At 49.2% G+C, this 15,828-nt stretch overlaps 1 protein-coding gene across 1 annotated transcript; it reads left to right on the forward strand.

Moving 5' to 3' along the window:
* Positions 1-2,637: 2,637 nt before the first annotated feature.
* EMWEY_00021970 (GNS1/SUR4 family domain-containing protein, putative) lies at positions 2,638-4,332 on the forward strand (the record flags this gene model as incomplete). Its single annotated transcript, XM_013477884.1, has 1 exon — positions 2,638-4,332. The coding sequence occupies one exon, from the start codon at positions 2,638-2,640 to the stop codon at positions 4,330-4,332; it is 1,695 nt and encodes a 564-aa protein (XP_013333338.1).
* Between the last annotated feature and the right edge of the window lie 11,496 nt (positions 4,333-15,828).

The following is a 15,828-nucleotide window of genomic DNA, read 5'->3' on the forward strand; positions in this document are numbered from 1 at the left end:
ATTGGGGGGGGGGGGGGCTGAATCAATAGCAGTCGGGGCCCTGAATGAATAATGCTCCCAATCGAAAACAAAAACTTGGGGAGGACATGTCCGAAACAAAGACGAGGTTCAGACTCGCCACGAGCTGAGGACCAATGGTCTATCAGCTCGTGGCTGAGGCTGGTTAGCTATAGCTGCGAATCGCGTGTGTGTAAACTAAGTCGTGGACCAGGTTAGCAGTAGTTTGTGCCAATTGATAATGAGTATTTACTTCAGATTCATATTAATTGATAGTGAATTCAATATTTAGGCAGCTTTAACGATCAAAGCATGCAGGCCGTTTCCGTCTGGCGTGAGACCCCGATAAACCGCACTTCTTTGGCTGGTAGGAAGCTGCCCTCCAATAAGCCGGCATAACAATTGCCATCAGAGAACGAAAAATACTAAACTATTCGCAGTAGATCATAAAATGTGGATTCCAAAGACAGGGAGGGGGATGGCCCTTCGGCATGGACGGCATTGCAGGTGCAACACGTGTTTAGAAGCCCCACAAATTAACCCCAAAAGGAGTATAAAAACGCCTCAGTATTCCTGAGGATGTTGAAAGGAAGGTGGAGGCCTTACGAGCTCCCAAAGGGAGAATAATTTCTAGCGCTGCTCAATTGCTCACTGCAGTCGAAACGCAGAGGTCGCGTGGTACTGGGCTTGTAGGCGTGGTTGCAGAGGAACATCAGTAGACGGTTTAGCAGCCTGTGTTAAGAGTAAAGAACACACTTATACTAGTGGATAGCTAGACAAGACCTAACCAGCAACAACTGGCGAGATTCTGAGGACTGAATCCTCTTCGGTGTCATCTGGTATAGCTGGGCAAGAACCTTGCTATAGCAACAGAAACAGGGAGGTTACCCAAGTTAACTCGAGGGGGACGGATATGCCTTAACGGATATGCCCATACTCGTAACATCGTAAACGATATTCACCTTTTTTAAATCCCAGACAGTCTCGGACAAGTGCCCTCTGCTGATGTAGAGGGGATGCCACAATTGTCCCGTTGGTCTGCTATGTGTTCAGCGCTGCAACACCACAGACAAGCTAACAGAAGGTTGCAACACCACGTGAAGCTTGAGAGCTAAAGCCCCATAAAGCACCAGATTGGGATTATACCATGCTATCACCCGTTGCCCTTGTGGACAGTGGGGAGGTGAACAAGGGGGAATACACATTTCTTTGCAATTTACAGGTTGGAAGCACGTGCACGGGCCGTGCCCGCACAATGGAGCAGAGGCACGACTGCAGCCGCACCAGCAACAACAGCTACATCCTTATTAAAGCCCAGTAGCTGATGCATGTGTACTCTGTCAGGAAGCACCGGTGCACCCCAGCCACGTTATTTATGCTATCGCTACCTTTGCAGAGTTAAGGGCTAGGGTTTCCGGTTCAATACTGCTGTTTTGTGCAAGCGGGATTTGAGAGGGTGTTATTCTGCTGTGACGGAGAACTCATGAATGGCGCGGTAAGATTGTTTAAACGCCTTTTGGCTTGTGGCGTGCCGTTGGCGTGCATACGCGAAGCAGTGGTTTCGCGCGCGCGTTGATTAGGAAGAATGCTGCGGATTGAGTTTGGCTGCTGGCTTTGAGCTCTTCATGCCTATTGGTTTCACCTTGGGTGCCTTTGACGCTTTAAATGCATCAAAGAAGGAAAATTTCGGATCATTTTCCCCTAACTTTGCAAGGAAGGGAGGATGCTAGTGGCGGGTCCTCTGCTGCGCCGGGACACCGTGCCGTTGCTTGAGTTCCGACATGGAGTGGAGGGAGGTAAAAATCGGTATTTACATGAAATATGGAGATAAAACGGACAAACCACTGGCAGTTGACTGCATGCTGGTTGAATGTTCAAAAGAACATGTTTATCTCAGCAGGTTTATGCCTATTTTGCGCGCGGCAGCCGCAGCCTTGCTCTGTGGGTGGTTGCTGCAACAGTAGGCAGGGGAGTCATAGAGGCGTTTCTCCATCTGTCTGTGCTTCTTTTTCGTTTTTTTGCCCTCAGACTGCTTTTATTTGTTTGCTAAGACGATTTTCAGCTGTTTGTTTATCATCTAACGGCTCAAAGCCCTCAGTCATAGGCCGCCGGTGTTGCTGCTCGCCGAGGCACCCGCAAGCAGCTGCTGCGTTGCAGCAGTTGTCTTGATATGGTTTGGCTGCCAATTCGGCTCATCTGCAGCTGCTTCTACTAGAAGTCGCATTCTAATCCGCTTGTAGCCAACACACTCTGTGTCTGCTCCTCGCCGCTTGCTCCGCCCGCTGGTGCTGCCCCTGCTGTGGCACCGACCACCCACCACTGGTGCCATTTGCAACCTTTTTTCCTTGCTGCACTGGCAGCATATGTTGGCGGAGGAGTATTATCAGTCAAAGGGAAACGGAAGAGTCAGCAGCAGCAACAACAACTGCATCAGCAGCTGCAACACCAACAGCTTCAGCAGAAGCAACACCAGTGGCGTCAGCAGCAGCAAAACTGTTGCAGCAGCTTGCTGCTGGCCTTCGTTGCGCGTGACCTGCTCATTTATTTTCTTGTTGGTCAGCGTATCCGTCTTCACTGCTGTTTCCGATCGAAGCCCGTTGTGTCTTGATTTGCCCCGAGTGTGCGAGTTTTTTCGCCAGAATGACAGCAGCAGCGAGCAAGAACGGCGCTGCAGCAGCGACAAGTGCAGCTACGGCTGCGGCTACAGTGGCGGCATGCGTAGCTGTAATGTGCGCTGTGGGATACAGGCCTCTGTGTCGCGTGCTGTCATGGATGTTTCCGGCTGAGTCCTGGGGGCCCGGCAAGGGAGTGGAGCTGGCAGTGCGTTTTCAGTGGCATATAATGCTTACCTGTTTGCTATACCTTCCTGCAGTATATATAGTGCGTATGTTTATGTCTGTGCGACCTGCGTACTCGCTGAGAGGCATCGCCTTTACTTGGAATTTAGTGCTTTCTTTGCTGTCATTCCTTGGGTTTATGACGGTGTTGATCCAGCAGCCGTCGCTGCTCACTGTGCCTGTACACCCGGAACGTCTGTTTACTCCTCCTGTACGTGTTGTAGTGGCTCTTTTTACTTTGACCAAGGCAGTGGAGTTCGGGGATACGTTCATCCTCGTACTGAAAAAGAAACCCCTCTCTTTCTTGCACCTCTACCACCACCTCACCGTCACGCTTTACTGCTGGTCTGCCCAGCGCACCAATGTGGACTTTGCCCACGGGTTTGTTGTTATGAACTTGGGGGTGCACTCTCTGATGTACCTCTACTACTGCTTGACTTGCTGCGTATCTGCAGCACGACCTAGCAGCTCCAAGGGGGCCAAAGATGCCAGCAGCAGCATCAGCACCCGCAGCACCAGCCGGAGCCTGCTGCAACAGGTGCTGAGGCAATCACGCCCAGCAATAACTCTTATGCAGATAGCTCAGATGCTAGTGGGGATGTATTTGGCAACGAAGGGAGCCCTCTGCCTCCATGATCAGCAGCAGGTACTCAACGCACAGATCGCACTGGCTATGTACACATCGTACGCCGTACTGTTCTTGAGGCTCTACTGCAGCAGCTACCTTCCCCACCTCAGCAGCAACCGAGTCTTGCTGCTCTTCCTCTTGCATGCGCTCGCGGCAGCAGGCGTCTACCGGTTGTCTTGCGCCCCAGACAAACTCCATCTTATCGCACATTGTACTGTGGCTGCTGGCTCCTCGCTCCTGCTGGCCTCTATCTGTAACGGCAGCAAAACCAACGAGAAAAACGCAAACAACAGCGGCAGCATTTGGCTGTCGCTGCTGCTCGTCTTCAGCCTGCCCTGCGGGTTGGCGGTGGCGGCGAAGCAACAAGAAGACGAACAGGCGGAGTGCGAAGCAGCTAAGACAACAGCTGCAGCAACAGCGGCAACACAGGGGGCCGCGGAAGTGTTCGCCTGTGGCGAGGGGTTCCCTGAGCGTTGCCCCTCACTCACTTCGACCTCAGCAGAAACAGCAACTCTTTCCTCTTGTTACAGCAGCTCGGATGACCTAGGTGCAGCAGCACCAAAGTGTTCCGCTGCAACAGCACCCGCAGCAGCGTCAAGGGGAGTGATTCCGTCGGGAGTTGAAAAGAGAAAAACAGCATCTGTGCGCGTGCGGCCTCGGGGTGAAGGCGCAATGAGGCAGCTAACTTACAAGACAGCTTCCATCAATTTGTCAGGGTGGCAGCTGGTTGCTGCTGTTGCCGGTGCTGCCGCACCTGTGGTATATGGGCAGTTCATCAGCGGCCAGTGGTCTGTGGGTTTGTGTGTGTTTGGAGGACTGCGTTGGGCCCTCGAGCTACAGGCAGCCCACCACTTGCGCCTGACTGCCTAGTCGCCAAGCTCTCAGCGCAGCTGCAGCAGCACTGGCAACAGCACTTGTCTCCACAGAAGCTTTGCGGGCACAATTTGTTAGCAGCAGCAGCCGCTGCGCAGAACCGCTCAGTGGAAGGGGGATCATGTTGTTGGTTATGTCGGTGCACCAGCAGAGGAAGCGCAAAAGCTGCACCAGGTGCTGCTATGTACAGCGTGCAGCAGCGGCAGCATATCCGCTCGCTCCGTTTGGTTAAAAATGTGCCCTTGGCAACACTGGTAGCCACGCAGCTTCGGCAGCTGTGCTACTGATGCTGCAGGTGCTGCGACTTGGGCAGCAGCATCACATCAGCAGCGGGAGTTGCTGGTCTGGTTTTAGGTAGTATTCCATACGACCAATTTAACAGTCAGTCCATTGATAAGAGATACATTAGCTGTTTCTGGTGCTGTTTGTACTACTGCTGCTGCTAGCTGTTAGGTGTAGGCGCGTATTAGTCGCTGTCTGCATGCTGCCCTTTCTACTCCGCAGCTCGCCGAACCAACTGTAAAGTAACCGACACACTGCAGGGAATAGCCCGCTAGTCGTACCGATGTATCCGTTCTACCCGTTCCGCTTAGTACGTTTGACGCCCCCATCCTCGTTTGCTGTAACACCTGTTTTTGCTCCGTGCCTCTTGTTCGTCTGTGTTCAAGGATTGTAGTCGGCTTATTCTTCCTTCGATTTCCAGTGCCATCCAATCGTAAAGTCCATGAGTGCTAGAGACACCATCTTGCTGTCATCTGCTCTCTTCTTAGCGTATGACCATGCCGTTTTTATCGAGCGAAAGAGAAGCCCAACGGAAAGGTGCTAGCATAGCACATATATGTGCATGGACGGACAAACAAACACAGGCCCAGAATTTTGTTGTATTCGTATGCCAAGACGCACAGGAGTTTAGGGAGAAGCATGACAGGGAGTCCTAGTACAACTAAACTATAGAGACCCTAAAACGTGCCATTCCTAGTTGGGAGTAAGGGAAGTGCTGGCGGCCTGTAGCAGCACCCAGCGGGTGGAATCTTGCGTGTGCCTTCACCGCTCCAAGGGACACATCTTTGGACGTTTGCAGCATATCAAGCATCTATGACTGCCCTGCATGCTAAGGTAGCATATGTTTAGTAAAAGTGTTTAGTACAAGAGACTGCGGCGCCCTTTCAATTCCATAAGCTGAAGAGCGCAGCTCAGGATCTGGAGGCTCCTGTTTAGGAAGCGTAGGGAAATTATACATTGATTGTTTAAGTTGGGAAATACACCAAGTTGGATACAAGGGCAAAAACCAAACAACCGGAAGCGGGTTTATCCTCTCCGGAAAGATTCGCATTCCGAATCTGATTTCGTGAATATAGAATAAAAAAAGAGGGAATCCCTGCTCCGCGAGGGTACCAGCCATCGGTAAAAGACTACCAGTGCAAGGACAAGACCTGAAGGCCTTCCAACACTGCGATGAAGCCGCCACCAATGTGCGACCATAGACGGAATTTTGTCTGCTTCTTTTGCAGAAGAAACTTTCAGTTACACCACTGGACCGCAACGTACTTACTGTACCAAGGTTGATGCTAACGAAACGACACATCCGTGCACTAGTCGCTTGAAAAATTATATCCATGATGCAGTTAAAGGGAGCGCACCTTTACCTGCAGCAAGGTGGTCACGCCATGCAAGCCATAAGTTTCCAGAGAGTAGGTAAGATTGCTAAACGCGTAGGCAATGTAACCCATAAGTCTGGCTCTCTTGATTCGCTGTCGGGGTACATATTCTGGAGGATATTTTCAGGGAGTGCAGGAAGTCCTGGAGTCTCACCGTCCTACGTCCCGGATAAAGTGTTGTTTATCCGTTGATGAACCACCATGATTTGATAGGCAGTACATATACGAGCTGAAAAGACTTAGTTGGAACACTATTGCCTTGTCGATGCACATTTGCAAAATTTGTTCCAGATGGTAGCCCAAGCATTAGGTGCACCTCCGTGCAGAACTAACAAATCCTATGTTATGCAAGACGGCCAGTACTTGCACGCTTTCGGTTGTTTGCACACCTGGTGATGATTGTGGTGAGGAACAGCTTTCTGCACCTGTGTTCTGCATAATACGTGCTCACCGCGCAGATCTCCTTGACATGACCTCTATACGATTGAAGCACTTTTATAGAGGATAGTAGTTCAACAGCTAAGCGAAAGGGTCTGTGCATCGGGTTACTAAAACGAATGGAAACCACAACTCTAGGCCTTGGGTATGAAACGTTGTGGAGAACGGGCGAACACGAGCCACAGTATACGGAGCATTTCGGAACCCACAGAAAGGCTCCTGAGAGGCGTGGAATGCAACACTTGCGTGAGCAAAAGGACATTTGCCTATTAGCACACTTCCATACTCGCACTTATTAAGGTGCCATGAGGAAAGTAGCCTTAATAAACGCTTTTCTGCTATCGTGCGTAAAACCAGGTCCAGCTACGAACTGCACACTGTACTGCCGCTTCCACTGCCAGCCATGTTTTGCTCCTCGAAAGACGCAGATCGCGATAGCACAAGTACCCGGACATGAAGGTGTGAAGATGCAATGGACAGGCAAATATATGTGGAACATGGCAGCACAGTAATCATACCCACTTGAGCCCTGATGCTCTTCTCCGAGGAACTGACCCTAATATCTTCCGTAGTTGTTCGACGTGGAATTTCGACTGAAGCCCCCGGCAGGCAGACGGTGCACATGGTTTCACAGACCGGAAAATGAAGGAAGGCAACACGATCTGAGGAATTCTATAGCCCGGCTGCAATTCATTAGCCCTTCTATTGTACCCGAACGCAATGCTCCTACCACCCTTCGTGTGTATACAACCCACAGTTGGTCTTACTAATATTGCTTGCAAATACCAGGGAGAGACCCGCGTTTACGATATTAAAGGGAAACTCCTCCCAAGTACCAGACACTGGGTGAAACACCTTGAAATCCACCACCAGTGCTGCATGTATGTTGTTTAGATGTTCTCGACCAGCCTCACGGCATCAGCCGAAATTCTTTGCATGAGTCTGAGAAGGGCACCGTCATGAAATTCACCAATGCTAGGTGGATAGGCAATGCACAGAACATGCACATCCTGGTGATAGCTGACATGATTAGGTCTATGCAACGTACGTCCTGTACAGTCCAAACTCTGCCAGATGTGTCACGCACTGCTTCACAACGTTGTGGAATATCAAATGCTCAACACCAGTTTAGTTAAATTTGTAGCTGATGCTCATGTTGACAGTGGTTCCCTCGTGCACCAGCCAACACATCCAGCCAGCCACACATGGGGTCAACAACCCGGGACAATGCAGCCTCCAGAGACTTACTAGGAACTAATTATGCGAGACGTTTGCTAGTCCCAAATAGGGTGCAGGCCCTAGCAGCCTTGCACCCATTTGACAAGCTTTACCATATTTCCACATAAATCTCCTCTGGATGTGCAGATACGGGTTTGTTGAGGAGGCATGGACATACTAGCTGAGCATTCCCCACGCTTCCTGTGCGTACGAGCAATTGCTATACGTATTTGCAGCCGACAGGCAGTTAACCGCAGAAGTCCAGCTACACCGGCAGAAGTCCAGCTACACCGGCGTACAACGACCTGCACCGGAACCAACAATTTAATTTGCATGGTCATAAAAAGCTTGGGTAGCTTTGATGGCGGGCTTATATAAATACTAAACGTTCAACGTACACCTTAAGGCCTGCACTGAATTGCTTCATCACCTTAAATAGCCTCTCAGCTGTGCTTAGACTCTGTGCATTCTCGTCATCCTTAGTTTAACACCAGGAAACTGGACGAACATCCTGCATATTCGTCGCCTCTCCCATCCGATGCTTAGCTGCTGCATACACATCATCAGGAGCGTAACTGTATCATCCAGAAGTTCTGAAACATGGAACGCTTGGATGGAGACGGGATGAGCAGTTGTGTCCACCATTAAGCATGCATGGAACAGCGGAAAACCAATAATTAGATTATCAGTGTCTGGATCGCTCAAAGGTTATGGCTTTAAATGTATTGTAGTGCCCAATATTATGAGCAGATGCAACTACAGGGAAGCCCGCAAATTGACAGAGAAGAAGGCAATCCACTGGATGAATATGTGAAATAACGTAATCAAGCAAACCCTTAGGCATATGCCACGCACTAACTAAGCAATTCTCAACCTTAAGAACTTCCCACTCATTTCTGCATAGATTGACAACAACAAAACCACTTGCAGCCAAAATGCTGTATTATTGTTAGATACAGCACCTGTGCTCTTTTGGCAAGCGACGACAGAGCTATCCTGCACGTATGGTTTCGCTAGGAAGCCCAAAGACAGCTGCGGTGCTGTGAAGCACAAACGTGCAGGGCAGAGCAGAATATCAACACTCACAAGCACGGGACACGGATTCTCCTAGAGGAAGGTTGTGGGCATTCGGAACCTCCTCCTTATATGGTGCACCCAGAAAGGGCTGGCGCGGTGCACACAATCATCGAAAAATGCTTATCTTGTAGAAGTGCAATGCAACTATATCCCAGGGTCTCCTGAGTTTCGATGGGACTTATTTAACGCACAGCCTGCTCGTTTCATAACTTTTCAAAAGTCTTTACAGTGCCGGTGCACATCCCTGGCAAACGTAAGGGCACTACGGGCCTTGTGCCTCGATTAAAAGGAGAACCTAAACTGCAGAAGTTGAAATAGCATCGTGTATAAAACATCCAATTAGTGCAAGCGATGGTGAACATAACAAGTAGTTCAAGGAAGGAGCATACACTGAACAAACTCAATCCCGGAGATGAAATCGGAGAAGAAAATAGCGAAACAGCTAAGTGTACACAACGAGTTGGTGGGGTCCTTCGAGCCCCAAATGCTGTCCCTAATCCACTGGCAAGCTTCCAACTATAGCGACATTCTTGCGGAGTGTTGTCAAACTGATCTCAATTGATTTAATAAGTCCCTCTAAGGTTTTACATTGTGAGCATCTGCCAAAAGAGGTTGTTTTAGCAGTCGTGTTCAGCATACGCTCTGCATACTCCAGCGCAGGCGAGTATATGGTGCCAGAACTCGCTAGATACTCAGAACTCACAAGTTGCAAGACGCGTACCCTGGATGCAGCGCACGAACGAAGGTTCATTTAAGCTCCATAACTGTTACTGCTGTGCAGGTTGGAAAAGGACCTGTCTCAATTAACCAGTCGCTTTGTCTGCTGGTAACTTCTGTGCGAGTTCGGGATGGACAATTGAGTGCAAGCAAGCGCTAACGCATGAAGTAAGTTACTGAACGCAAATAAACCTGTCAACCAGTACCTTTACAAGGATCATGGGGCTCCTAGGCGCAAAGCATTGGATGGCGAAGTTCAACCATCCATAAGCCTGGAGGCCCTCCAAAACAGCTTCAGCTACGCCAAACTGCCTTCAAATACTGCACTGCGCATGCATATTCTGCAGTGTTTGGCGTGTGACAAGACGAAAGTGGCGCACTATCTGCTCTCTCCCGGATCTGCTGGTGTGTCTCACCCGATATTGCATGCGTTAAACAACGTAAACGCTGTAGACCAAGGGAGTCAAGCTGAATGCGTATGCAAGGGTCCATGCGGCAACCGAATCCTCATACTGCTACAGATGTGAATGACGCGCGCAATGGATGCCATCAAAACTGCGTCAGCAGCGACGGAAAACACAGGTTATTACATACAGAACGCACAGCAGAACGCGAGTACCAAACGGTTTGGTACCTCTTTTGCAAGACAGAGGTGCACTACGCAGACAGTCAAAACTAGGCAGGAGGAGTGTTCTTCCTGCTTACACTCATCAAAATGCCCTGGATAGTGAATTGGGCTGCCATGTTGCCAGGCGTTCACTACGCGCGAATGCAGCATGGTACATATTCAACGCACGTCCTGCGCAGTGCGACGTATGTCGGAGCGCACCAACCATCGCTGCTAAGGAATCACACGAGTGGACGCTAGGTGAGAGCGCCAACGCCTCCAGTACAACCAAATCATCATAAAACTGCATAGCGCCGCACTACATTGAAACCACTATGTATAGTCACGTAGATGGTGCCACACAGACTAGAATGCTATAAATGCTTTCAAGAACGGAAGTCCAAAATTTGGGGGCCTCTGGTGGGAAGAAATGCTACACGCCCCGGCTTTTAACGCGCCGCCGTGGGGCCAAAGTCGTGCAAGGTCAAGCTACTGGGTTGCTTTTGCGCAGCTAATGGGGTGATAGGGGAAATGTGGATAGTCTAAATATGGCGTGAGCAACGCACTAGCTACTCTCTCCTCCGCCTCAAAAAGTCTCCAAAGCAGTGCTGCACCGACTACACACAATGCGCAACGCTTCGAGCCAGCAGGCAGGCCACTTGTTCGGAGCAGCCAAACGTGTACGGGACCCCAACCGGAATTCAATATATGACAGCTATGAAGGAGGCAGCGCTTGTTATTAGATGAAAAGGAGGCCAAAACGCCTTTAATTCCAAAAGATGGTAATTGTGGCATGGAGCATATACCTGCATGGCAGAACAGATGGTAAACAGGGAAAAGCATGGCAGAACAGATGGCCAGCAAGGAAAATCAAATGACCCAGAAAATCCTACTGGCCTCGAAAGGTGAAGTTATTGCATATTGCAGGCAAGGAAACGGAAGTGAAGAAGGGCGCAGTTTTTAAGTAATGCAATGGAATTATTTGATACGGTCATCGGCGATCCCCGATACATATTAAACACACATCCTGACCAGCCGAAAACCCGTCAAATGCCACCAGCAACATTATACTGATTTGACAAAACTGAGGACTTGTTAGACGCTTACATAAGGACTAGTTTGCCGTGAGTAGCACTGCCAGCGTTGCCGCTAATGACGTGCATGCGTTTAGAAAAATAACCAAGTAGTCAAGGTGAACAACGTGCACTCTGGGCATAGCTGTTCTGATACTGGAGAAGAATATATCACGACTGGCAAACAAGGGTCCAGGAACCCGACAAAAGCAAGTATGACTTTTCTACGCAACACCTGAACATCCAGCTGCAGTCAGACTCTGTGTGGCTCACTAGTGATAGAGCCAACAAGCTTTACAGATTTCACGTTCCTGGAGTGCGATATTAGAATATTTTAGAAGGACGGCCTAACGTACTTCCTGCGAAACCCGAAGGATGATGGAGTGAGTCGAATATTGGTGTCCACATAAAACAGAAGGCCAAACGTTGCGTACCAGAAGAATGAAGACCCTCGATATTGTAATGCAATCGTGAAGGTATCAGAAACGCAGGAGGTAACGCCGAGTGTCCAACACTGAAGCACCAACGCTACCGGCACGAAAACAACAGCTCGCAAGCTCGAGTGACAATACGGTTCTCAAATAGTGAGTTTGGAAAAAAGCGATTTCGCTGGTCATAATTGAAACACCTCTATAGTGTCTGTGCAGCATTTAAGACTCACCTTTTCTACTAGAACACGTCATGCTAGTTTACTATCCTCTACTTCGCTTAGAGATAATGCTCTGAGCTGTTTGACGTGTGTTGAGGCGAAGATAGCACACCACGTGAACGCGCCATTACCGCTGGAGTGCCCTGTTGGAATATTTTTATACGACTGCCGAACTTACTTCCTGTGAAACCCGAAACATGATGGAGTTCGAGGAATACTGTTGTCTGCACATGGCAAACAGGCAAACGCTACGAACGAGAAGCATGAACTCCCTCTGTGGGCAAGTGGAGAGCCAAAAGAAACTCTAAGAGCAAATTTCGTTCATGCGAATGCTGTCTATGCATAAAGCTATAAAATAGGGCCACGTGCTGTACCCAAGTTGCTGTAAGCTTGTTGTTTGTCTGCGAAGGCCTCAAAATTAGTTCTTTCGTGCACACACCGATAAAGTCAAGAAGGTAACGAAGCCTACAGGGCGCCGCAGCCCTCATGGAAAACACAATCGCTAGCACACTAACAGCCAAGAGATCTACGGAATCACAGTTGCCCAAAATGATGATGGTGTGCATGCATGGGATATGGCATTCAGCAAAGCGGTTTCGTGCCAAAAGCTTTCAGGATGAGTTTCACAGCTAGCGCATCCGGCAAAGGAGCCACTTGCAGTGGATATAATCGGTGGATTCCCTGGAGATCATGGAACGTACCTCCTGGAGATTCAGCAATTTCTTTGAACGCCGGCGCCACATATGGACATATTTGGGATGGCGAAAAACTGCTAACGTAATGTCTCGTAAGTGACGAAATCTAGCGAGACGTACGTGTCCTCAGACCGTTCCCAGATGAATTGCGTTATCTGCTTTGAGTACAATATAAACAAGCATACACACAAAAGTTTCATAAAAGCTTTGAAAAGGAGATAACGCCCTACACGCACGTGGATGAGTACAATCTTGGCAGTCTTCAAGGGCTACAGCTACCCTTTTGCTAGGTATGTGCCTTCCTCGAACGAATTCAAGACCCTCAGCAACAGGGCCATGCTCCCAAACCAAATTGCTTCAGAAAGCCGTTAGCACTCTGCAAAGGGGCAGCACGTTTCTTCTGTGGCCTTGTGGTTTTTCTAGGTGTAGCTGGCATACGTCCTGTCATTCCCAGATCTCCGAATAGTGAACCTTGCACGGATGTGTACATTTGAATGGGAAGCCATGTTCGTAGTCACATTAGCAAGCTTTGCGAGATATAGATTGCAGTGCAGCACCATCCAAGTCGTTGGGCATGCACTAGATAATAGTACTGCTCCGTCGTAACTGCCACAGAGCAGCATAGACGAAGACGGCAACGCGTAGTTTGAACAATAGATCTATGCCAATCGAAGCTCCATCGAGCATAGGCCATTTCTGTCGATTAGACCGAGGCACGTCAGGTCGCACGTAGAGATGGCGCTAGGACAGCAAGCAATGATCCATTATGTGTCATGAGATGAATCAACGTACGAGCTATGTAATGTTCAGCCTCAACTAGCCCCCACAGCACTGCTCCATAGAATAATAAAACGCAATTTGGGGAACTGACCGCTTGTTGTATGCATGTAGAAAGCAGAAAAACGAGATTATTGTGGAGTCTTTTATCGTGTTTGCATGCCAACAAGAACCATGGCGGCAAAGGTCTGAAAAACACATTTGAAAGCGACAACAGACGACACCACTGGAGACCTACAAATGGTGGAAGTGTTCTCAGGTGGAAGCTAACCTTAAGAATGTTTTTCTGCGGTGCACAAAGTCATTAAGAAACACTTACGTATTAGACGCTGCAACGGAGCAACTTACCGTGGTCACCTGAGTACTCACTTGCTGGCCATTCAAAAGACCGTTTAAGTGCCTGCAATACAGTTACATTTTGTGTTCCACAACATGACAAATTAGACGTCGAGATGCCAGGAGCATCGGACCGCAGGCAACGTTCTACAGGGAGAGCATGCAACGATGCATGCTCTCCCTGTAGTATCCAGGGGGGGAAGGGGAACACTAACTGCTCCCTGGTAAGGCGTCCAGCGCTAGCCCCATTCTTACTCAATGCAGATTGGTTTGGCCGAGCAGCTTTGCAATGTACAGAATGAATGTATACTCTGGCCATTTGCATTTGACCAACACAACACCCGTGTCTATCGTAGAAGCCCAAGCAACCTGTAGTAACCCCAATGATTCTGTGAGTAATAGACCCGATGGGAAAATCTACGGACCAAACACAGCGTCACTTGGGTAGGATACAACTGAGTACCGCGTGCGTTGGCAATGCCATGTGCGTGCTGATGCAACCCAGCCAGAGCGTACTCTCAATGGTGCTCTCTAAGGGTTCCCAGACAATAACTCGCTTGCAAGCAATGACACTGAAGGGGATGGAGAACACCCGCTAGTCATCAATCCTGCCCAAGCAGGAATACTAAACGGCATTCTAACCATGTACCTGCCCTAGCACGACATATGCCATGTTATCTTTACTTGGCACGCAGAAAGTGCAAGTAGTGACCAACCAAAATTTGTGATGGGACGCACCATCTGAGCAAAATTGATCCTACCGAGATGCAAGCCATAACCACAGGCAGCTGACGTCCGAAGAACACGCCTAGTCAACTGCGGCAGGGGAACAATAGTTAACGCTAGGTTTGGCTTGCAAAGTTTACGCACTTAGTACATCCCTGAAATCCCGGGGGAGTTAGTAGCTCTTCAACGTCTGATTGCAAGCCTAGACAGCTGCTGTTGATGGGCGCTGAGACTATAACAGTAGGTGGCAAGAGGAGCAAGAGTACGCACGAGGATGGCTCCAACCAAGCACACACCAGTTGATATCCAACTGCTCGCTACAAGCCCTGCATATACAGGGAGGATAAGTCAGATACACTTCCTAATGTCATTAGCCAATGCCAATGCTAAGGCACGTGCCCGAGCTGCAAACGTTACACTTCTTCAAGTCCATTGGACGCACAAGCTGGCAGCCATAAAACCTTACGGAATTCCATTACCACTCCTGTACAGCTATTTTAGAACACAAAATACCTGCGACCAGACTCCTGAGAACGAGTGGAGTACGGATACTGATGCGCTGTCGGTGTATGCCAGTGTTGCCGGCGCCAGAGAAATTGGACAATGCACTGGGGAATAGTGACCAGAATCGAAGAGTAAGAGCTGGTAGCGCAGCCTCCAGACGGAGGTTTCCAGAGCAGAGCTCACAGAAAAGGACTTACAAATCGTAGAGGTCCTGAAGTAGCGTGTGCTCTATCAATCTGCAAGGACAGTTAGCAACCACTAGAAACGGCGTTGCTCCACATGGTGGCCCTAGCAGACCGTAGGTTCCTACTGATTCATTACTACTGCATTCCCTGTGTTTCGACCGTATCCAGAAGGCGGTAAAGTATGAGATCTTTCTAATGCTTTTCTCAGTGTCTGCACCATTGGAACAAGCGAGAAGATGTGGAAGAGAAAATTTTGATCCACCATACACACCATGGGCTACCTGCCACACCAAACTTAAAAACTTACGGTGGATGCTGACGGAGACAGCATCAGAAAGTGTAAGAGGAAGATGTCGTAAAGCTGCCACAAACCATGCACATACGGGGAGGATAGCACAGGCATTCATGCCAGTGGAAGCTTGCGCAGAACGTCCCTAGCCCATGATAATGCTATGCCATGCACCGGCACTGCAAAAGCCCCCCAACATGGCCCTCCCTCAGAGATACTTAACGCACAAACTGACAGCCACAAAACGTTATGCAGTGTCTGAAGCACTGCAAGATACATGTTGTGGAAACCACAATGCCTGCTCACGCAAACCGACGCAAATTACAATGCAGACAGAGTGAACCAACAGCTCAAAGCCGTCGGGAATGATGCTCACACACGGACAGAAAGATGCTACCAATGAATGCGGATCTGGAGAATGTAAATGGGTCACCTCATAAACATTCAACACCTGACCTGAAGCAACACTCTCCGCCCTTGTGCATTGAGTAAAACTATTGCAATGCAACCCGATGTCCTCAAAAGAGTACTCGCCGTTGTATCC

Source organism: Eimeria maxima, genomic scaffold, assembly GCF_000499605.1.
Source record: "Eimeria maxima Weybridge genomic scaffold, Emw_scaff211, whole genome shotgun sequence".
Taxonomy (NCBI): Eukaryota; Apicomplexa; class Conoidasida; order Eucoccidiorida; family Eimeriidae; genus Eimeria; species Eimeria maxima.